Source organism: Amblyraja radiata, chromosome 23, assembly GCF_010909765.2.
Source record: "Amblyraja radiata isolate CabotCenter1 chromosome 23, sAmbRad1.1.pri, whole genome shotgun sequence".
Classification (NCBI taxonomy): domain Eukaryota; kingdom Metazoa; phylum Chordata; class Chondrichthyes; order Rajiformes; family Rajidae; genus Amblyraja; species Amblyraja radiata.
In genome coordinates this window covers 4972716-4997960 of record NC_045978.1, presented here as the reverse complement: position 1 = coordinate 4997960, position 25245 = coordinate 4972716, and the positions used below count along the sequence as shown (strand labels likewise).

General features: G+C 41.1%; 1 protein-coding gene across 1 annotated transcript in view; it reads right to left on the bottom strand.

The window, feature by feature from the left end:
• Positions 1-971: 971 nt before the first annotated feature.
• The window catches only part of prpf6 (pre-mRNA processing factor 6), a 44684-nt gene continuing 20410 nt past the window's right edge, over positions 972-25245 (bottom strand). Inside the window, exons 12-21 of the mRNA XM_033041411.1 lie at positions 22515-22637; positions 21996-22117; positions 19644-19782; positions 17870-17989; positions 15856-16032; positions 14523-14656; positions 14197-14288; positions 5114-5228; positions 3394-3520; positions 972-1595 (exon numbers count right to left, since the gene is read on the bottom strand). Of these exons, the coding sequence (XP_032897302.1) occupies positions 1443-1595; positions 3394-3520; positions 5114-5228; positions 14197-14288; positions 14523-14656; positions 15856-16032; positions 17870-17989; positions 19644-19782; positions 21996-22117; positions 22515-22637 (1302 nt within the window). The 3' untranslated portion in view covers positions 972-1442. The remainder of the gene's footprint in view (positions 1596-3393; positions 3521-5113; positions 5229-14196; positions 14289-14522; positions 14657-15855; positions 16033-17869; positions 17990-19643; positions 19783-21995; positions 22118-22514; positions 22638-25245) is intronic.

The following is a 25245-nucleotide window of genomic DNA, read 5'->3' as shown; positions in this document are numbered from 1 at the left end:
GGGTAGAACCCGGGTCTCCGGCGGTGTGAGACAACGGCTCTACCAGCTGCGCAACTGTGCGGTCTCCAGCTGTGTAGAGGGGGGGGGGGGGGATTGATGCGAATGTAGGGAGAATTAAATAGGCTAGGTGCAGAATCTGTGTAAAGATGGTCAGCATGGACTATGGGCAAAGGGCCTGTTTCCGTGCAGTCATTGATTGTGTGTGTGTGTGTCTTTTGAGAACATTTTGATACATGATTGAAACCAAGTGTGCAAATGTTATACATCAGAAAGCTATGAAGAATGAGAATCAGAAAAATAGCTTCAGGCATTTAGGAACACCACCCGCAAATTCCCCAGCCATTAGTCGCTGTGCCTTCGAGGTCACTGGGTCTGCATCTTGGCAACGACACTCTTGTGTTGTGGGAGCATCAGCAAGACATGGACACCATCAGGCCAAGAAGGCAAAGCATTGCTCAAGGGGACAACTAGAGGTCGGCCTGTCATTCTGCGTTGAAAAACAAATACTATTCATCATCATCATGGTTGAAAACATCAACGGGCACGGTGCCTTACAATGCCGTGTACGACAGTGATCGCAACTTCTACTGAAATGTGGATGGCCGTTGGCTCGCTAGGAGCTCATCCGCCCTTTGACATCCGTCTTGTTTTTGGTCCTGCTGGGGGTCCACAGCCCCCTCCTCACCTGGCAAACCGACTATCTGACCATGGAGCAGGTAGCACGGGATTACATGGTACTTGTGTTGGAGTCGAGACCCGAAACGTCACCTATTCCTTCGCTCCATAGATGCTGCCTCACCCGCTGAGTTTCTCCAGCATTTTTGTCTACCGTCAGTATTGCATGATCATCCGTTAAAGGACCACGAGCTGTATCGCAAGCTGCGTGATCGCACAAAAAACCCAGCAAGACACGTCCAACACCTTGTGTGAAAAGCTTCTGTAAATGTAGATAGTTGACGTATTCACTGGAATTATTTTCACTTTAACTCTTTATTAAAAAGTAAACATGCTTACATGTCCTTTGACAGATAATAAAGGAAATTTAAACAACTTGCTCAGACAAAACACTGAAATATTTCACACGTTTTCTCGTATCATTTATGTTTTCTACAGCAATAGGATCAATTTTTAAAATGATATTTAACTTCACAGTCTATACCCTTTAACGTTTAACAGCTCCTACACTAAACGGCATCAAGTTAGCTTTTTAAAATAAAAGTCCCCACTGGTCAATAACACTCATTCATTTAAAAAAAAAAGTTTCGTAGACAATCACAAAACTTCTTACCCGGCAGAAAAAGGTGCAGGAAAGTTGGGATAAATATCATGTAATTAAATTACACAGGGGACAGGAAGACAGAGCACAGATTCTGATCTCTGCGCTAAAGTACTATCGACTATTCCAATAAAAAATATAAACACTAATATCTCGACACATTCATTCAAAATGTATTTTTTATTTGAGTGGCCACGAGCACAAGAATCTCCCCGATCTTTCTCTGCCAGTTCCTGATGTCTTTGGATACTTCACACCACAGCTCCCCGTGTCTCGGCTCTGCGTTTTCACACCGCCTTTTTACGTCCTCGTGCTGCTCCTGTGAAGAAATAGATCAGCAGTGACTAGCGGGCGTCCGCAAGGCTCGGTGCTGGGACCCCAGTTATTTACAATATATATCAAGGATTTGGACGTGGGGCATTGAATGTGACATCGTCGGGCGACAGATGGCACAATGGGCTAAGTGTTCGGCTGGCGACCGGAAGGTAGCCGGTTCGAATCCCGCTTGGAGTGCATACTGTCGTTGTGTCCTTGGGCAAGACACTTCACCCACCTTTGCCTGTGTGTGAATGTGTGTGAATGTGTGTGAGTGATTGGTGGTGGTCGGAGGGGCCGTAGGCGCAGATTAGCAGCCACGCTTCCGTCAGTCTGCCCCAGGGCAGCTGTGGCTACAGAAGTAGCTCACCACCACCGAGTGTGACTGAGGAATGTATGAATAATGCGATGTAAAGCGCCTTGAGTATTCTAGAAAGGCGCTATATAAATCCCATCCATTATTATTATTATTATCTCCAAGTTTGCGGATGACACAACGCTGGGTGGCAGTGTGAGCTGCGATGAGGAGGATGCTATGAGGCTGCAGGGTGACTTGGATAGGTTGGGTAAATGGGCCGATGCAGTGTAATGTGGATAAATGTGAGGTTATCCACTTTGGTGGCAAGAACAGGGCGGCACATTATCATCTGAATGGTGTCAGATTAGAAAGAGGGGAGGTGCAACGAGACCTGGGTGTGCTTGTACATCAGTCACTGAAAGTAAGCATGCAGGTACAGCAGGCAGTGAAGAAAGCTAATGGCCTGTTCGCCTTCATTGCGAGAGGATTTGAGTTTAGGAGCAAGGAGGTCCTACTGCAGTTGTACAGGGCCCTGGTGAGACCACACCTGGAGTATTGTGTGCAACTTTGTGGTCTCCTAATTTGAGGAAGGACGTTATTGCTATTGAGGGAGTGCAGCATAGGTTCACCAGGTTAATCCCCGGGATAGCGGGACAGACATATGATGAAAGAATGGGTCGAGTGGGCTTGCATTCACTGGAATTTAGAAGGGTAAGAGAGGAGATCGTACAGAAACATATAAAATTCTTAAAGGATTAGACGGGCTAGAAGCAGGAAAAATGTTCCCGATGTTGGGGGAGTTCAGAACCAGGGGTCACAGTTTAAGATTAAGGGGTAGGCCATTTAGGCCAGATGGGACACAGGGGAGGCGGTGGAAATAGCCGGCATTCCAGGTGGGGAGGGGCGAAAAGAAAGAAGGGAGACTTTCCCCCGACTAAACAAATCACAAAACCGTAAGAATACATTAAAACAGCTACATGGATAGGACAGGTTTAGAGGGACATGGGTCAAACGCAGGTAGGTGAAACTATAGATGAGACATGTTGGCCAGTGTGGACAAGTTGGGCCGTAGGGCCTATTTCCATGCTAAGACTCTATGACTCAATAGACAATAGGTGCAGGAGTAGCTCATTCGGCCCTTCGAATCAGCACACCATTCAATGTGATCATCCCCAATCAGTACCCCGTTCCTGCCTTCTCCCCACATCCCCTGACTCCGCTATCTTTAAGAGCCCTATCTAGCTCTCTCTTGAAAGTATCCAGAGAACCTGCCTCCAACGCCTTCTGAGGCAGAGAATTACAATGTATATCAAGGCTCACAGACTCACCACTCTCTGTGAGAAAAAGTGTTTCCTCGTCTCCGTTCTAAATGGCTTACCCCTTATTCTTAAACTGTGGCCCCTGGTTCTGGACTCCCCCAACATCGGGAACATGTTTCCTGCCTCTAATGCAAGCATGAACCATTGAACTGCCCAGTGGGTGCGTCGATAAGGGGTTAGTTTACCTCCGTGCCGTGCTGCAACTCAAATTTATAAAACAAAGCCCAAGCATCTCCCAGGTCAGGGTCGATTTTCACAGTCCTGTGGAACCATTCTCTGGCCTTGGTTATCTTACGCTCACTCCAAAACAATCTGAAACACAAACACAAAAAAAAATTGAAAAGCAAAAAAAAAAGGCAGCCTTCGTAATCCTCTGCTCTCCAATTTTCTGAAATACCGAGCAGAGAAATTAATTGCTTTGGCAGTGAAGGGGGGAGATAGACTGAGCAAATGCGGTGCATCAAAGAGAATGGGGAAGACAAATCAGACTCACAAATGTTAGTAAGTTTAAATAATAATTACTTTTTGTGTTTGTAAATAGTTTTGTGGAATCTTAAAGTCAAATCGAGGAGAGGCGTTTGGGGTAAAGGGAGGGAGGGATGGAGGGGGGGGGGGAGGGAAGAAGGGGGGAAGGAGGAAGTGAGAGGGGAAGGGGGGAAGGAAGGAGGGAGGGAGGGAGGGAGGGAGGGAGGGAGGGAAGGATGGGATAGATTTGTATCTCCCTACATTACAAGATACTAAGTGATCAAAAGCACCCTTGAGTGTGATGACAAAGAACTGCAGATGCCGGTTTATACCAAAGATGGGCAGAATGTGTTGGAGTAGCTCAGCGATTTAGGCAGCATCTCTGGAGAACATGGACAGGTGACGATTCAGGTTAGGAACCCTTCATTAACCCTTGAAGTATCTGGCCATGTACAGATTGGCTGTTATTGTCCATGTATTGCAACCATTTAGAATACACTTACCTTGATTTCAATTTTTAAATAATAAAGGTAAATTGTAGATTTTTAAATTGCATAATTATTTCATATGAACTGGACATGCATTTCAATTTTTAAAATATACCCAGCTAATTCTGAGCTACATTTACACTCCTGTTTAACGGTTGTTCAAGCTTAGTCCAAATGTAGAACTATCGTCTGACCATTTCCAACGACACTTTGTCAAGTCAATTCAGATTCCGTATTTGCGCGGATACAGAACTCGGGACAAATGGCTCATTTTCCCACAATGCCAATTCGGACCATGTGACGATTCTTAGTTGAGAGACACAGGATTGAAACTTCAGCACACCGAGGCCATACCGACCATCAATCACCCATTCCCACTAGTTTGATGTTAACTAATTTTCTCATTCACTCCCTGCACATTAGGGGCAAATAACCTGCAAACCCGCACGTCTTTCGGATGTGGGAGGAAATCCATGTGGTCACAGGGAGAATGTGCAAACTCCACACAGAAAGCAGCCAAGGTCAGTGCGGTATCAGTGAGGCAGAAGAAGCACTCTGTGTCACTACGCCACCTTATTCATACATCCCCTCTCCCATCAGGCAAGGGGTACAGAATTGTGAAAATGCACCCCTCCAGATTCAGGGACAGTTTCTTCCCAGCTGTTATCAGGCACCTACCATCCTATCGACAACTAGAGTGGTCCTGAGCTACTATCTATCTCATTGGAGACCTCCGGACTATCTTTAATCGGACTTTATCTTTCACTAAACGTTATTCCCTTTATCATGTATCTGTACACTGCAGATGGCTCGATTGTAATCATGTGTAGTCTTTCTGCTGACTAACTAGCAGGCAACAAAAGATTTTTTCTCTGTACCTCAGCACATGTGACAATAAACTAAACCATCACATTTATCCCCGCCGGGCAAAAAGACAAACATGTCAACGTACTTGGCCACCGCCAGGAGGACATGAGGATCATGCTCACATTTCTTCAGAGCATCGACACTTTTGGTCTTTCTTTGCGGTCTTGCTTCCAAGAAAACAGCTTCAGCCCAAAGTATACCTACAGGTGAAACATTGGAACACTTAATGGAACAATGCAATGTATGAAATAAGCAATTCTACATCTTACAATATTGGTTACAACAATATTGGAACATTGCATTATATTTTTACAGTGATATCCAACCACTTGTGCCTAAATTCAGGCAATTCAGCCAAAATAGACACCTCAGGATTATTGTGGGAGGGGGTTACGTTCTCAGCGCATAATTCAAAATCGTGCAAATTAAAACATATACGTTTAAACAGGCTTAAATCTGAGTCCGCTATTTAAAAAGTACAGCGCGTGAATTAGGTTTTGGTAATAATTTTAAAAGAGCGTTATTTCAATAGCGTACAAATCAAACATGCGTAAAACGCAAAATGCCTCTACTATAATAATGTTGCTAAAATGATAAATCACAAGGTCGGGAACACTTTGCAATTGTCAAACCGAATGTAATTCAAACGTTATAGAGCTGCATAAATCTTACGTGGTTTAACAGGGTGAGACATTTGGAGGTAGAATAATAGGCATTTGGAGGTAGAATAATAGGTTAGATCCTAATAAGTTGTCCTTAGACGTACAGGTTTGTAGGTTAATTGGCTTGGTGTAAATGTTAAAAATCGTCCCTGGTGTGTGTAGGATAGTGTTAGTGTACGGGGATTGCTGATTAGTGTGGACTCTGTGGGCGGAAGGGCCTGTTTCCGCGCTGTATCTTTTAACTAAACGAAACTAAACGTCAGAGCCCACAGTAAGGACATACCAACAATTCTGTTTTTATCTCTCATTATCTTATAAACTACTGTATTCCAGACCGAGAGCCACAAGCAACAATAGTGGTTCTATTCTAAGCAGCCTTGTTGAGGAGGTAGTGTTCAGACTCAGTGGTTCTAAGTCAGAGTGGAGCACATGACAGCATTGCTTTCTTTGCCACAACCCATGGATTGGTTTGACGAGTGGTACAGAGAAGATTAATGGCAGGAAGAATGCACAAATCTGTTTTAATGGAGAATAAACGTTATAACATGACACATTAATCAGTTTATTACAGTTTCATATTCTTCAGAGTTAACATTATTGGTTAATTATACTCCATTAGGTAGAACCATAATTGCTCGAACAAAGAAAACTGCAATAAGCTGTGATGCAGTCAGAAAATCACTCATGAAAAATCAATGGGACCACCGTTTATAAAAATGACATGATTGGCATCAGGCCTACATCACGGCTCCCATGTTACAATCCAGCACACATTAGATTGAACAATACTAGGACTGGGGGAGCAGGTTCATGCAATGTCATGGCCAAAAGTGTTATATGAAAGCCAAAAGTGGCAATTGTTATATGAAAGAGTTCAAACACATATTGGGAGGGAGGAAATCATGCTGCCAGCACTACGATGCCATTTGCTGGTATTGAGTAATATATTCTATGTAATCGGGTGGATTTTATAATGAAAAGAACATGACAAGTAGAACAATGCTGTTCATTATGAAACACAATTTCTGGTTACATGTCCAATCGTGTCACTTTTGACAATAATGTCTGATTCATTCATACAAATGTGAAAGCCCAGGAGTTATTGTCCTAACTGCCCCACTCCTTTAAAAGCTGCACTATCTGGATACTTTGCCAAGAGATCTAACATCTATACTCATTGAATGGGATGAAGTTGCAATATTTGCCTAAACTAACCCAACAAACATGTACAAAATAGACAATAGACAATAGGTGCAGGAGCAGGCCATTCGGCCCTTCGAGCCAGCATCGCCATTCAATGTGATCATGGCTGATCATCCCCAATCAGTACCCCGTTCCTGCCTTCTCTCCCCATATGCCCCGACTCTGCTATTTTTAAGAGCCCTATCTAGCTCTCTCTTGAAAGTATCCAGAGAACTGGCCTCCACCGCCCTCTGAGGCAGAGAATTCCACAAACTCACAACTCTCTGTAAGAAAAAGTGTTTCCTCGTCTCCGTTCTAAATGGCTTACCCCTTATTCTTAAACTGTGGTCCCTGGTTCTGGACCCCCCAACATCAGGAACACGTTTCCTGCCTCTAGCGTGTCCAAACCCTTAATAATCTTATATGTTGGCAAGGGCTTGACAAATTATTATTTATTAAAGCTTTATTACAGACACAGGTCCATATAACACATCAAACAGAAAAAAAAGAAGATACAAAAATACATTAAAAAAATTGCATATTAGCCTATAAAATATACAAAGCCTTGTACTAGGAGCATTAAGGGCCTGTCCCACTTACGGGATTTTTTTCGGCGACTTGCCGGCACCCGTCATACTCACAGCAGGCCTCCGAAAATTTTCAACATGTTGAAAATCCAGTGGCTGCCAGAAAAAAGTACGACTCTTTGGGCGACTACTCACGACCATACAGGCGTCACCCCGCAGGTCGTATGGTCGTGAGTAGTCGCCCAAAGAGTCGCTGTAAAAATCGCGGAAGTGGGACAGCCCTTTACAGGTTAGGTGAATTTTGCTGACACAATAAAGCAATTCTTTCCAAACAATGTTTCTGGGACTAATGACTTGTAGAGTCAGGAAGTCCAGTTCCTTTCTCAATTAATTATTTCTGCATTTATTAAACCCATTCTTAAAATAGTTTGTTCTTCCTCCCCAAACAGTTTTACATTTCTTTCTTTCACTACGTGTCAGATCGGACATTGAATTGACGACTGATTGACCAAGGTTAAGACTGCGCTCACGTCAACAACTTTTCAGTCCACGAAGAAACAACAAATTACTTTGTTGATATTCTGTTCACATTGGTCTCTGATCCCTTGTACAATTCTGTACACTTTGCTAATCGGGGATTGTGCTTAGGTCTGGCAATATTCTACCGGACTGTAAGTAAGAAAAGAATCTGACTGTGCATTTGCATATCTGACAATAACCACCGGAACATAGAATCTTCTGTCTCTCTCCAATTAGTTCCAGCACAAAACTTCATAAGCTTAATGTTTTTACTTCAATACAAATTAAAATTCTTGATTAGTACGGGTGTCAGAGTTATGGAGAGAAGGCAGGAGAATGGGGAGATAGATCAGCCATGATTGAATGGAGGAGTAGACTTGATGGGCTGAATAGCCTAATTCTACTCCTATCCCATACGAAATACTGACAAATTCTATCCATCGATGTTAGACTGGTAAATCACTTAATTTACAGTTGAATATTTACATTTAAACAACATTTTGTAGGTATGTTGCAAAACGTACCTGAAGCGTCGCTGAAAATCTGTCCCAGCCCGTGTGCGCGATTTTGGCGCCGTTTAGAGGGGGGCGGGTTTAATACGCGATTTTCCCTAGGTTGTTCAAATCGAAGTTTTTCAGCCTAGTTAATTATTAACGAAAAATCGCTGGAAGATTCCCTCGCTTGAGCTATTATTAGTTTTAAGGGTTTTATTAAATTGTTATAGTAGGTTAAAAATTAACCTCTAAACCCCCGACCGCCGGCAACCGGCCGGATCTCATACAGGGGACAACAGAAGGTAGGCTGTTTATTTTTACGTTAAAAAGGGCTTCTTAAGATCCCTTTATACAAATTTTAATGTTGCGAGTAGCTAATTTTGGGCCCATTATATCCCGCAGTATTTTTCTGGGCATTTGAGGATACAAATCTACTGCAATGTGAACGTTCTAAACCAGCGCGTTCACAGGATCCCACTAGAAAGCTGATTTAAATGGACTTTAATTTACAGCAATTAAACACTAAATTCCTTCCATTTGGCCTATAAATGAATGTAAATGAGATTTAAAAATCATGTTTTACTGTGAATTATTTGTGAATATTATTTGGACACTTAGGCTATTTAAAAATGTTAATCATTTATTAAGAAATGGATAGATGTTTAGATCTGGTAATTGAAGTTTGAAATGAGCTACAATTAGGTAACTAACTGATTATATGCTTTAATTTCAGGTCATCCAAGTAAGATTATTTTATATTTGTTTCAGAATGCTTCAATCTATGATAACTGAAAATGTCATTCAGTTCTCTTAATTTTTAAGAAGGTTATGGGCTTTTGACTGTCCACGATCACAGCTTTTTTGTTATGTCCATAGAAAATCAATAGGGAACAAGATGCTAATTTCCGAGTATGAAAATGGCCATACCTTTTTAAATACTTGAGATATGAAAGTGAATTATGTGTCAAATTAAACTTATTTTAATGCTTTATCTGATGGGATAAATTGCAGACTTGATTTTTAAAATCTCAAAATTTTGTAACATTGCTACATTTTGTTAAATCGAAAGCTGCTTCGGTTCCACGTAGCTACAGCACATTCATGTCTCGGTGAACAAAGAATGTTATTCACACTGAGTTCCTTCGGTGCAACCATTCAGCTGGACTCATTGCTCTGCTCTTTTGTACAGCCTTTTAATTATTATATATTCCCTCCATAAATGTTAGTCAACTATTATCAGAGATAGACAGCAACATTATTCCAAACCTTTTTCAATTTGATTTCTCAATTTTCACAAGTTGGATGCTATTAGTACATAGCATGAATTAATCTTATATTTAAATATATACATTTATATAAACTAATGCCATACCAATGTGTCGGGACTCAGCGACTCCACTTTCTGCCAGTCCCCTCATTGTCACCTTTTCATAATCCTACATCTTTTTAAAGAGATAAGCAAGCCAGGCTAAAGAATAAAATGGTTCTAACATTGGTATGGCAGCTGTTGGGCTCAGGTGACAGGCTAATTGAAAAATCCAAAATGCAAATTAAATCTCTAAATTAATTCTGCAATTAAACTGCAACTAAACTTTGACATAAACATCGATTTAAACAAACCTGAACGAATGCTCAGGTAACAGTCAAACAAAATTTGTGTTAACTGATACTGCTGCTTCCCAAGCATCAGCCTAAATAAATATTGGCCCACACATTAAAAACTCCAAATGGGTCATTTGCTGTGGGAATTTTTGAATGCGGGACCTTGATCGATCACTGTAAACACGTTGCTTCACTCGTATTAAATTACACGCAGCAAAAGCAAACCAAATTTCTAAAGGAAATGAAAGAAAACCTCTCTCAAATGCAACCAAGTGTAACGAGCTATTTGACATAATGACAAGGTAAAGTGGACAAAATTGCCAAGCTAACTGGATACGCTCATATTATTTCGCTGCAAGGCCAAAATATAAACTGAATCAGTTCACGAGGATCAAATTTCATTATTTAAAAATATCAAGTCCATTTTGCCAAGTAAAATTTGAACCTTGGTGTTGCTGTGAATGCCTGTTTTTAAAAAAAAATGTGTCTATTTTCCTGGATGAGGAAATCTGATTTGCTTTTATTTTAGTTTAACCACTCGTATACGCTTTAGACTTTATTTTACACTTTACAGATAAAGCCTAGAAACAGGCCCTTCGACCCATCTAGTCTGTGGCAACCTATGATCACCCCATAGACCAGCACTAACCTACACTTTATGGACGATTTAAAATTTTACAGAAGCCAATTAACTTACAAATCTATACGTTTTTGGAGTGTGGGAGGGAACCGGAGCACCTGGAGAAAACCCACGTGGTCACAGGGAGAAGGTGCAAACTCCATACAGACAGCACCCATAGTCAGGATCGAGCCCGGGTCTCCGGCGCTGTGGGGTCGCAACTCCACTGTTGCTCCACCCAATACGATAACCCACATGAAGTTGCCATTTTAATACCAAGTTTATAAAGTATCATTGAATTGAAAAGAATAATCTTAGCATTAATGTAAACCATTATCTTTAAACCTGCATTTTCCTTGGTTATTGTCACATTTTGTTCCAAATTGTAGTCAGTTTTTCGAGTTTTTACTACTGCACTAGGGAGAAATCCATAAATCTAGAAAATAAAGTTTAAAACATGTTGTGCGCATGCCGCACCGACCAGTGATCCCAGCACATAGACACTATTCTACACACACTAGGGACAATTTACATTTATACCAAGCCAATTAACCTATACACCCGTACGCTTTTGGAATGTGGGAGGAAACAAAAGATCTTGGAGAAAACCCACGCGGTCACGGGGAGAATGTACAAACTCTGTACAGACAGCACCCACTCAGGATCGAACCCGGTTCGCTAGCGCTGCAAGGCAGCAACTCTACCGCTGCGCCATCGTGCTGTCCCTGGAGAAACTAAAACGTGTAACAATTTATACGCCTCCTGAAAGTACTTTGGTAGCAAGAATGGGAAATGGCAATACAAACTAAAGACAACAGTTCTATAACTGGTGTAAGAACGAGGAGATCTGGGGACAAATACGCACGTTTCACCAAAGATGATGGTGCAGGTTGAGAAAATGGTTAGAAGAACAAGGAAGTCATGCTACAATTGGGAGTAGTTTGTTCAGTTCTGAGCATCACATTTCGGGAGAGTAAGAGGTTTTGAGAGAATGCAGAAACAATGAACTCAAAGATTCCAGAGATTAAGTGCAGGAGTAACTCAACAGACCAGGCTGCATCTCTGGATAAACATGGAAAGATGACGTTTTGGGTTGGAACCCTTCTTCGGACTAGTTTAGTTTTAGTAAAGAATAGACTAAGTGGGATCCGTTGGGTCCCAGCCACACGGGAGGCCTGGTCCACCCAACGCAACCCATTCCCCAACGTAATATTCCACCACTCAACTGTTCCCCCAAAGCAATAATCCACCACTCAGGGAAGGGGGGGGGGGGGGGTGTTGGGAAGGGGGGGCTGCTCAACACACCCTTCAGCTTTTTATTCTCCTCGCCGCGTTATGGACAGCGGGTTCTGGAAGAGGTGTTTTTTTACGATTTTTAAACCTTCATAACTTTTAGAAACATAGAAAATAGGTGCAGGAGTAGGCCATTCGGCCCTTCGAGCCTGCACCGCCATTCAATATGATCATGGCTGATCATCCAACTCAGTATCCTGCACCTGCCTTCTCTCCATACCCCCTGATCCCTTTAGCCACAAGGGCCACATCTAACTCCCTCTTAAATATAGCCAATGAACTGGCCTCAACTACCTTCTGCGGGAGAGAATTCCAGAGATTCACCAGTCTCTGTGTGAAAAAGGTTTTCCTCATCTCGGTCCTAAAAGATTTCCCCCTTATCCTTAAACTGTGACCCCTTGTGCTGGACTTCCCCAACATCGGGAACAATCTTCCTGCATCTAGCCTGTCCAACCCCTTAAGAAATTTGTAAGTTCTATAAGATCCCCCCTCAATCTTCTAAATTCTAGCGAGTACAAGCCGAGTCTATCCAGTCTTTCTTCATATGAAAGTCCTGACATCCCAGGAATCAGTTTGGTGAACCTCATTTGTACTATTTCACCGATCGGAACAAAACTTATTTGACTTGCAGCAGAGGAGAATGGCGAGTAAGGTGGCAAAAATTCGTAGCGCTATGGGGGATCATTTTTGTGCAAATTTAATTACAACGCAGAGAGGAAGTGGTCAAGATGAGAGTTTTAGTAATAGTAAAGAATTATTGCAGGTCCACTTCTGGGAACAGCACACAGAGTCTCCTGGCTAGGGCGCCATCTTTTCTTATCACCAGTTTATGATCACGTGTACCAAGATACAGTGAAATGCTTGTTCTCTAGTCAAATCGGATTATACACAAGGACACTGGATCCTCTTCTGGAACAGCATGTTCTGGTGCCATCTTGCCATGCAATTCCCCTGTTCATTAAAAAGATATAAAGCACGCCTGAAAAACCCACAGAAAGCTTTGGTATCACCTTCTATGCACGCTCACATTATTAACTCAAAGAAATTGAAACTTGCCCATAAGAATTCTTCAACTTCTAGATTGCATTAGAGTTGGTAAACAAGGATTCCCTCAAAGTAATATCAGAGAAGGGGAGGTTCATACCAGGGATCACAAACTCTTTATGGGGAGCAGTTTCGGGCGCTCATTTCCATGGCAGCCCTAAACCCTTTTTAAAAATACTGTTCTTTTGATGACCTTTGATCTCCCCACCCCCCCCCCTCTCTCTCTCCTCTACCCCCCGAAATGTGGATTAACGCACAATACCAAGAAAATATTTTTTGGCTGGGTGGGAAGTGAGTGTTATTGCAAACACAGTTTTGCTGCCAGATTTTATAGTGCAAATTCAAAGACTGCAACTTCTCACTTCAATTAACCTCTTACAAATTACCAGTTTCCAATTTCAACTGTTCCAGGGGGAAAAGGCAAAGGAAAATAGGTTCTGCCACTGATGCGATTGTAATTTTCTATTACAAATTGCAAATTGTGGAGGACAGAGGCAAATAATAAATGATGGGGAAAAATTGTACAAGCTCTTCACCAATTCGGGCAACTTTTGTTGGTTACAATGTCCACTATTCTGACTGCAGGAGTTAGTGAACCCCACTGTGCAACTATTAATATAAACATACGGATAATTCTCCAAAATCTATGTAAACAGAGAACATCAGGCTTCACAACAATGTCAATAATTTACATAAGCATGTTTAGTTCAGTTTAGTTTAGAGATACAGCGTGGAAACAGGTCCATCCGCCCACCAGGTCCATCGGCCCACCAAGTCCGCAACGACCAGCGATCCCTGTACACAAGGGACAATTTCCAATTTCTACCAAAGCCAATTAACCTACAAACCCGTACGCCTCTGGAGTGTGGGAGGAAACCGGAGCACCCGGAGAAAACCCACGCAGTCACAGGGAGAACGTACAAACTCCATACAGACAGCAGCCGTCGTCAGGATCGAACCCAGATCTCTGGCGCTGTAAGGCAGCAGCTCTACCGCTGCACTGTCGTGCTGTCCAGTTGTCATTGGGCTTTAGAATAAACATTAGTGACATGTGTGACATTATTTAAACACTGTGCATGCTCTCTTCTATATATAGATATATTTGTTAAAACAATATGGAAGCCAACTAACATAACAAAATGATAATTAATTTTCATGTGTTTATTAAATGAAAGCACCAGATAATCTGTGTAAACATTATAATCCTGTACTTTTAAATAACCTACCAGAGTTTGAACATTCTTGAAGAGCCTTTGCCATTAATGTATTTGAAATATTCTTCAGGCCAGCCCTATATTCCAATCTTACAGATTCCAACCTGGTAAAATATAAACATTTAACAGGAAACTATTCAGTTAAAAAAAAAAACAGAAAAACAAAGGCGTAATTAAATGAAACGGTGTGAGCAAATAAAAAGCAATCTGTTTTAATTGAATATTTTAAACAGAAGCAACATAAGGCCCCATTGCACTATTTTACTAAATTGTGTTCTATCACGCAGGCATCTGCCACTGTCGTGTTGGTAATTAAAGTCTCATGTTGTTTTTCATACCATAACTCCGGATTCTGTGGGTTTTTCAGGCGTGCTTTCTCTAGTATGGCTCGAGCTCTTGTAAGGTTGCCAGCTTTCTCTTCAAGTCTGGACAGAAGCAACCATAGGGGGCTGGAATGGGGACATTTCTTTAACTGTGCACAAAACACATACAATACATTATTTCATGGACTTTTCACATACAATACCCTGCATAATGTTTGGGACAAAGACCCATCATTTATTTATTTGCCTCTGTACTCCACAATTTGAGATTTGTAATAGAAAATTACAATCGCATCTGAAGAAGGTTCTTGATCCGAAACGTTGCCTATTCCTTGGCTTCATAGATGCTGCCTCACGCGCTGAGTTTCTCCAGATTGTTATCTACCTTCGATTTTTCCAGCTTAAACACACCTGAGCAATTACAAACACCGTGACACCATGTGTCCCAAATATTATGGTGCCCTGAAATGGGGGGACTATGTATAAACACAGCTATAATTTCTACATGGTGAAACCAAAATGTATAAAAATGGCCTTTATTAAAATCTGACAATGTGCATTTTAACCACGTGTAATTTTTTTCTATTATAAATCTCAAATTGTGGCATACAGAGGCAAATAAATAAATGATGGTTCTTAATCCCAAACATTATGGAGGGCACTGTATGAATGCAAGCAACTTAACTTTAATAGTTTTTAGAGATACAGCATGGAATTTAGATACACCATGGAAGCAGACCCTTCGGCCCACCCAGTCCATGCCAATCATTGAACACACGTTCAATGGTTCTTCCATACTATTTCAAAATAACTTACTCGTGTACAAGTCACCATATTTTGGCGCCATTTACACAAAGAAAAATCGCAAAGTTCGGTCCACCTGCTGGATGCACTGGCACGGCCCCCAATCCAGCCAAGCCCCAGGATACTGCTGGGCCTCAATCACATTCAACTGGCTCAGCACGCCTCTGTTATCTCACGTTTGCATCCACTCTCGACGCACCAAGGACAATTTACGGCGACCAATTGACCCACAAACCCACACGTCTTTGGGATGTGTAAGGAAACCAGAGTGTGCAGAGAAAGCCTGTGCCCACACAAGAAGAGCGTACAAACTCCACACAGACATCGCCCGAGGTCTGGATCAAACCCGGGTCTCTGGTGCTGTGAGGCAGCAGCTCCGCCACGAGGTCGCCCAATATTGGGGGAAAAACAATGCATATTAAGGGAGCGAAGTTAACATGGGTTTAGAAAACTATTTGAGATGATCTGTTTGTGTGGATGTAAAGATTTCTGGTAAATATTTTTTTAAATGATTGTACATTTAATGGCTACAAATCATACGTACCCCTTGATTGTAAGATTCACGAGCCTTCTCTGCATTTTCAACCTGGTCTTCAATTTGCCCTTTCATCATCCACAACTTCGGAAAGTCTTCGTAATGCTTAAGTGCTTCATCACACAACTCCCGTGCACGAGGAATGTCTCCCAACACCCATTCCAATTTCACAGATTTCATGAAAACCTACAACGTGCATTAAAATCACCAGAAATTACTCCTTTATTTCAGCTAAAAGAGGAAAACCAATATAATTAGCATGCACCGGCCAACTGGAGACCAAAATATGGATCACTTGGCCTGTTCCAGACATTTTTATTGGGATTAATTCTTTGCTGAGCGACATGAAAAAGTCAGTCTTAGTTTAGAGAAAGAGCGTGGAAACAGGCCCTTTGGCCCACCAAGTCCGCAGCGATCATCCCATAACTCCAGCACCATTCTACACAGGGACAATTTACAATTTACAGCAGCCAATTAACCTACAAACCTGTACGTTTTTAAAATGTGAGAGGAAACCAGTGTACCTGGAGAAAACCCACGGGGTCACAGGGAGAACGTACAAACAGTACCCGTCGTCAGGATCAGACCCGGGTCTCTGGCGTTGTAAGGCAGCAACTCTTCAGCTGCGCCACCGTGTTGCCCAGTCATCGTTGGGCTTTAGAATAAACGTTAGTGATATGTGTGACATTATTTACATTATTCTTGATCTCGTTTGTGTAAAATCAACTATTATTCCTTGCTAGAGCATGGACACAACACTTGCTGTTGGTAAAAGGCAGAGGGTCTGCAACTCCTGTGCATGCACTGACAAATACAGAAGTCCCTAAATTAATCAGCAATCATTAGAAAATTTACTTCACTGCTGGCTTCCCTCCAATATCCAGGGACTGATTCCTAAGGCACCTCTGCATTTACACTGTGTGATGGTGGTGGGGGATAGAGTTGGAAGGGTGGACAAAAAAAAAAAGTGAGGGGCAGTGGCTAGAGGAATGGCTTATGGATTAGTGCCAGGTTAGAGTCATCGGGCATGGGAAAAATACTTGATATATATTCACAAATGTTCAATTAATGCAAGATAATCTAATTCAATTTAATATTGTACATAGATTATATTATTCAAAAACAAGATTGAACAAATTTTATCCAAATATATCTGCCACTTGTGATAAATGTCTAGCCCAAAATGCAACTATAACACACTCCTTAGTTTCCTGCATAAAACTTTATAGATTTTGGAATGATATTTTTGAAATATTTACAAAATTATTCAAGACAAGAATGGAACCTAATACTGAAATGATTATATTTGGCGTAATGGAAGATGGGAATAAATTGAACACATCTCAAAATCTATTCTTTAACTATGGTTTAATAATAGCAAAAAAATTAATACTTAAATTTTGGAAGGGTACATCAATACCAACGCTTAAAATGTGGATTGCAAGTATGTTGGACACCGCTCATCTTGAGGAAATGCGATTCTTCCTAATGGATAAATCAGACCAATTCATAACGAGTTGGTCTCCATTCGTCGTTTTTTTGGAATCATATGGTGCAACACAATTGTAAAAAACAACTGTTTCAGGACTGGACGAGGGTTGGTCAAGATTATAAATAATGATCTCCCTTTTTTATTTTATTTTATTTTTTCTATTTTCTCTTTCTCAACTTTCTTCATTTACTCGTTTTCTTTCTTCACACACTATATATTTCACATCTTTCTATCCTTCACTATCTAACTTCTTTTTCTTATTCTAATCTTTTTTCAATGTAACAAAAAAAAAAAAAAGAAGTTGTACATAAAATGTATTATGAAAATATATATTAGGCACTTTGGTGCCATATGATTGTACTTACTTCTAATAAAATAAAAAAAATTTAAAAAAAGAGTCATCGGGCAACGAAACAGACCCTTCAGCCCAACTCATCCATGCCGACCAAAATGCCCCATCTAAACTAGTCACATTTGGTCGCTTTTGACCCACACATCTTTGAGCGTTTCTTATCCACGACATTAACTTACTCTTGCTGTCGGAGCACTGCTCCGAGCTTTCGCCAGAAGTCTTCGTGCTCTTTCATACTCATTGTTCTCAGACTCCAATTTAACAGCTGCCAACCAAATTTCTTCACTGTTGGGGTTAGCCTATTACATAACAAAAATGTAAAGTGCATGAGAAATATCTTTACTAAATACATTAATATTTCACTCATCTTTTGTAGCTGAACCAATTTTAAAGCAAAATCATCTTAAAATAAACAATTTTATGTCTCAACTTTAAAATGTCTCAAGTACTTTAAATATAATTTAAAGGAAAGTTATTTTGCTGCTGGCAAAATACAATAAAACATATATAATTTTGTATGATGTATACAATTTCATTGTATATCATACAAAATGAATGAGACACTTCTATAAAAAAAAAGCCATACAAAATTCACACTTATCCAAATATCCATAATCTGTTTCAAAATATATCTGGATTTTTGTTTTCATTCAAAATTTAAATTCAGGTTAGCCACCAGTATAGTTTAGTTTACATATACAGCATGGAAACAGGCCCTTCAGTTCACCGAGTCCATGCCGACCTTCAATCACCCATTCATATTAGCTCTATGTTATCTTACTTTCATATTTAGACGAGAGAATTAAATGTAACAATTTAGACGAAGGAATTAAATAAATGTGACATCTCCAAGTTTGCAGATGACTCAAAGCTGGGTGCCAGTGTGAGCTGCGGGGATGCTATGAGGCTGCAGGGTGACTTGGATAGGTTGGGTGAGTGGGCAGATGCACGGAAGATGCAGTTTAATGTCGATAAATGTGAGGTTATCCACTTTGGTGGCAAGAACGGGAAACTAGATTATTATCTGAATGGTATCAGATTAGAAAAAGGGGAGGTGCAACGAGACCTGGGTGTGCTTGTACATCAGTCACTGAAAGTAAGCATGCAGGTACAGCAGGCAGTGAAGAAAGCTAATGGCATGTTGGCCTTCATTGCGAGAGGATTTGAGTTTAGGAGCAAGGAGGTCCTACTGCAGTTGTAAAGGGCCTTGGTGAGACCGCACCTGGAACATTGTATGCAGTTTTGGTCTCGTAATTTGAGGAAGGACATCCTTGCTATCGAGGGAGTGCAGCGTAGGTTCACCAAATTAATTCCTGGGGTGACGGGACTGACATATGATGAAAGAATGGGTCGACTGGGCTTGTATTCACTGGAATTTAGAAGGATGAGAGGAGATCTTATAGAAACATATAAAATTCTTAAGGGATTGGAGAGGCTAGATGCAGGAAAAATGTTCCAGATGTTGGGGGAGCCCAGAACCAGGGGGTCACGGTTTAACAATAAGGGGTCGGCCATTTAGGATTGAGATGAGGAAACCATTTTCACCCAGAGAGTTGTGAACCTGTGGAATTCTCTGCCACAGAAGGAAGTGGAGGCCGATTCACTGAATGTTTTCAAGAGAGTGTTTGGGCTAACGGAATCAAGGGGTATGGGGAAAAAACAGGAAAGGGGTACTGATGATCAGCCATGATCATATTGAATGGCGGTGCCGGCTCGAAGGGCCAAATGGCCTACTCCTGCATCTGTTTTTCTATGTTTCTGTTTCTATATCCACTCCCTGGACAGTAGCGGCAATTTTACAGAGGCCAATTAACTTACAAAGCTGCATGTCAATGAGATATGGGAGGAAACCGGAGCACTCGTACGAAACCCACTCGTCCACAGGGAGAATGTGCAAACTCCACATTGGGTCTCACATTTTCAGCAAAGCCATTAATTTTCATCCAGACTGACCTGAAAAGCAAGGGCTAGAATACTTCTGGCTGCAGGAACATCTCCAGCTAACCACTTGGACTTGGCACCCATTAACCAAAGAACTTCTGCTTTTGGACAGTGAGCCACAGCCCTCTGCAAAAGCCCTTCCAAGGATTCCCTGAAAAAAAAAAAAAATCCCTCTCATCATCAATCCAAGAAAACTTGCGTAATATTCAGAGTCATATAGCACGGAAACAGACCCTTCAGCCTAACTTGACCACGCCGGCCAACATGCCCCATCTACACTTCTCCCACCTGCCTACATTTGGACCTTATGCCTCTGAACCTATCCTATCTAAATGTTTCTTAAACTTTTGATAGTATCGACCTCAACTGCCTCCTCCAGCAGCTCATTCCATACCTTTGGGTAAAATGTTACCACTTCGAGTTCCTATTAAATCACGATAGACACTATTCCAATAGTCGTGTGTGCCGTTTCCTACACTTTTACTGTATTAAAATTAATTTGCATCTTACACCCATGCATTGATTATATTAATAATTAATTTCTTAATCACTTATAACCTGCTTCCTCCACACATATTTTGAATATATCAACGTGACACCGTCCCAATCTGTCCCAGTTCTTCATAAAGTGATAGAGCGCAGAAACATCCCTTCTGCCCAACCTGTCCATGCCGAGCAAGAAGCCCTAACTAAGCGAGTCCCATTTGTCCGCATTTGACCCACATCCCTCTAAATCTTTCTTATCCAATTCTTCCCAAATATTTTTTAGCCAAAAAGTTTAAAGATATAATCAATGCTTGTAACATTTCTTGCTGTGCAATTCATATCATTAAGTGTCGGAAGGAACAGATGCTGGTTGACACCGAAGGTGGACACAAATTGCTGGAGTAACTCAGCGAGACGGGCAGCATCTCTGGATAGAAGGAATGGGTGACGTTTCGGGTCGAGACCCTTCTTCAGACTAGGGTCTGAAACGTCACCCGTTCCTTCTGTCCATAACATTAAGTAATTGTTAGAAATGAGACTGTGTACTGGCAATTTCCACGATAATGAAATACAACAAATGCAAACTAATCCGAACACTCAATCATTTATTAACTTTGATTTCTAACATCCAGAGCTATAGGGTTTTTTTTGCTAATTATCAATGTTAGAACTGTTTAATAAAATTCAATAACTTAACACCAAAAGGAAGAACAATGCACAACTGTCCAGATTTTTAACAAAGTCAAAACTACATGAACATTTTCCCCAAGGACCGTGTATTATTTATTAAATAGGTCTTAAGCTCAAAAGGTAATCTCAAGGTATCAAGTGTGAAAATGGCAGAGCAGTCTGAAAAAGGGTTTCGGCCCGAAACTTTGCCCATTTCCTTCGCTCCATAGATGCTGCCGCACCCGCTGAGTTTCTCCAGCACTTATTCTACCTTCAGAGCATATCCAAGTGCTGGATCACGCAGATCAACTTCCACAGTAAATTAAACTGATTGCCTAATACTGTACAGCTTTAACAAACCAAGCAATTACGCCCCGTTACAAACCAAAATTATTAAATGGACTACCTTGGAAGGGACACCTGTTTAAACTATTTCATAAGATGTTTGCTCTTCTACACCAGGGCTTATCATTGAATCGAGGCAAGGTCAAAAGGATGAAAAAGGAATGCAAGGAAGTTTCTTCCCCGACTTTTAAGTTGTGAAACTGTTTAATCTAATCTAAAGGTGGAAGATACATGAAAATCATAAAACAATGGATTAAAAACAAGCATTGAATTCTCATGGGAAGAGTGATGCACACCCAGGTCAGATGATCACAAGAATCAATAAAACCTGATGCTGGAAATCTGAAAAACAAGACACGCCGCTAACACCCCTGGAAAGAAAATAATGTTTCAAGTCACAGATATTTCATCTCAACACATTGTTCTTCCCTTCAGGAGTAAACTGCCATGGACTGATTTGCAGCACATTATGAATGAGAAACGGCAAAAGGAAACATAAAAGGAAAATACAGGGCATGATGAACTACTTTTCAAAAGTGCTTAAATCACTTCATTGTTGGCTAATCCAGATTTACAATGGTAACAATCTTACTTGCTTCTACTTTATTTAAATGCAAAAACAGCAACTGGATTCAGTCTGTATATGTTAGTTAAGTAACCCAACAAAGTATCTCAGACTACAAATCCAGTTTGAAGAAGGCCCCCGACCCAAAACTTCACCTATCCATGTACTCCAGAGATGTTGCCTGACCCGCTGAGTTCCTCCAGCATTTTGTGCCTTTTTATTTAAGTATAACGAGGTTAATTTCAGACCACGTTCGCCAAGTACAACGGTGCTGGTGTTATACTTCAACTTCATAGTACCTGGTGCCGTAATTCTTTTCAAAGTAGGCAGCACGTAACCACACGCTTTTTTTGCTTGGGAAGACCTGGAGTGCATGAGCATAGATAGCTCTTGCACATTCAAGAGCTCCGTGAGAAATGCACTATGAGATGAAACGATAAAAAGAGGGAAACAAATTACATTGTGAAAATCAGAATCTGACATTTTTCGGAACAAATAGGTGTGGAACTATTTACAAAACTAAAAATATAATAGGTTGAACCATTAATCTGGATATATCGCAGTCGCTGCCTCAAAAAGGCTGGCCGCATCATCAAGGACCCACATCATCCTGGCCACACACTCATCTCCCCGCTACCTTCAGGTAGAGCCTGAAGACTGCAACGTCCAGGTTCAGAAACAGAATCTTCCCCACAGCCACCAGGCTATTGAACTCAACTCAAACAAAACTCTGAACATTAATAGCCAGCATTTTTATCTACCATGAATCTTAATGTTCCCTTTTAGGTGTATTTTTCTACAAAAACCTTCACACTTACACTTTCTGCATCCTCCATCCAAGCATGCTTTCGATCCTCCTCTTCAATGCCAATTCCGATAACAGCTCGAATGATCGCCTGACAAGTGGCAACACTGCCCGCTCTGTCACATTCTTCAGCATCCTTCAAAGGGAAAGGACGAAAGATCACACAAAGATGTTCAACAACGAGAATAGCACCAGATTTGCAGGAGGTACCAATCGCGCAAATCACTATTCTCGTTACTACATTATCTCCAAAGGAAACAGTCAATACATTTTTTTCGCGGTTCTGGAGTATGACATGTGGCAAATGTTCTCAGTTTAATTTCTGTTCAACATCTGCCAGAACAGACATTCGTGAGTTGATTATGAAATTTATGTCAGACTTGTTATGCAGATGGTACAATTAGACCAAAATTGTAGACCATAGGATAAAGCAACCAACATGCTTTGGCAGTGGCGAGTGAACTGCAGACCCATTTCTGCAGCGCAACTTGATTTTTGATGAATAACTCAAAAAATCCCCCACTTCGCAGAAATTGGAAAACCGAAAACATATCTTTACTGCCGCTAAATCACTCGCTGCTCTTGTTGAAATAGTGTAAACAAGTATTAAAATAACATTTAATGTTGCTTTAGTTCCAGTTAAAAGGCTTACAATTTTTTTTTCCAGAATGAACACTGTAATTGATATCGTCAATTTTCCTGTTAACTACATGTTGCAGAAAGTGAAACTTGCTTGTAAGTGGCAAAATCATTCAGGAAGCCACCATCTCAATCTTGAACCCAGGAAACCTATCTCAGCAGCTATGCATCATCAATCCCACAGATATAATTGCTTTAATTCCAGAAATGGGCTTGGCAGGATGAGGATCAACTGTCATTTCAGAAGCATTTCTTGTCCACGGACCTTGCAATCTACTTCAAGATGTCAACATTTCAATATATCACAATCTTGCAGAGGAAATTGCTTCAGAAACTCAACAACTCTGCAACATTATCAGCTTCATACTCAGCTGCTGGGAAAGTCACCACAAAGAAAAATATTGGCTTTCTTTCAAGAATGCTGGGCAGCACAGAGTTGCTGCCTTACAGCGCCAGAGACCCAGGTTCGATCCTGACGATGGGTTCTGTCTGTACGAAGTTTGTGGGCTCTCCCAGTGACCTGCGTGGGTTTTCTCTGGAAGCTCCGGTTTCCTCCCACACTCCACAAAGATGTACAGGTTTGTAGGTTAAATGGCTAGGTAAAACTGTAAAAATTATCCCTGGTGCATGCAGGATGGTGTTAAGGGCCTGTCCCACTTGGGCGTCATTTGCACGTCACGCATATGGCGCGCAAATATTTTGTACATACAAAAATCCGGGGGCACCATGCGTGACTGCCTATGTCACCACGCACTGATCACGCACGCGACGTGCGTCGTGCCGCGTAAATTACGCGCAAATGATGCCCAAGTGGGACAGGCCATTTAGTGTGCAATTGATCGCTGGTCGGCGTGGACTCAGTGGACAGAGGGCCTGTTTCCACTCTAGTCTGTATCTGTAACCTAAACTTCTGGTTGCTTTTAGTTTGGAGATGCAGCGTGGAAACAGGCTCTTCGGCCCACTAAGTCCACGCTGACCATTGATCACCCATTCACACGAGTTCAATGTTATCCCACTCTCTCATCCACTCTTGACCAGTGGACAGAAGAATATATAAGATCATGAGAATAGATAAGGTCAATGCAGAGGCTTTTATACCCAGAGGAGGGGAACCAGAGGGCACAGGTTTACAGTGAGAGGGGAAAGATTAAATAGGAACCTGCGGAGCAACTTTTTCCACGTAAAGGGTGGTGGGCATATGGAGCTGCTAGAGGGGGTAATATCAACAACATATAAAGGAAATTTGGACAGGTACATGGATAGGAAAGTTTAGAAGAATATGGACCATGCTCAGGTAGGTGGGACTAGTGGAGACGGGGCATCTTGATCGGCATGGGAAGTCGGGCCGAAGGGCCTGTTTCCCTTCTGTATGCCCAACATAAAGATTGTAATTTTTGGCTAGCAGGTCTCATCTATGATTGTTATTCGTTAAGAACTACCTAGATACATGCATGGTGCTATTTTACACACCATTAACAAAGTTAGTTTTGTTAATAAATCCAATGGCATGTCCACAAAATATAATTTATAGCGCTGTTATAGCATTATAATAAATAAGACATGAATGAACTAGTTATTTAAAAACAACCAAAGGCAGCTGAAACAAAATCATAGTGGTGTTAAGAAAAAAAATTAAAACATTCAAAGGACGCCATAACATCTGGAGAAAATTCATTTTAACATCAAAAGTGTCTTTGATCAACTTAGCAGTGAGTCACATCCAAAAGCATACTAGTCAGTTCTGCACGCAATTACCAGGGAGAAAAAAATATTATGATTCATTTCTCAAAATAAAAAATACACTAAATTCAGATTACACAAAAATTCATTTTGCATGACACTGTAGAAAATTAATTACTAAGGTTTTAAATATGCAGGTTGCTGGGTGAGACTTCTCAAAACCTACACTTGGAAGCCATCCAGTTATCCGATTCATAATTTGCAATATTAACTAAATGATGGCTCAAGATGTCACAATTAGCTTATCATTGTTAGAAATTTCATTTCCACTCAGTTGGGAAAGCAGTTGTTAGGATTATGAATTTCTAAAGATCAGATTAATTTTGTTGAGTGCGATTTGATATCCATTTTGATGAGAGCAGCGA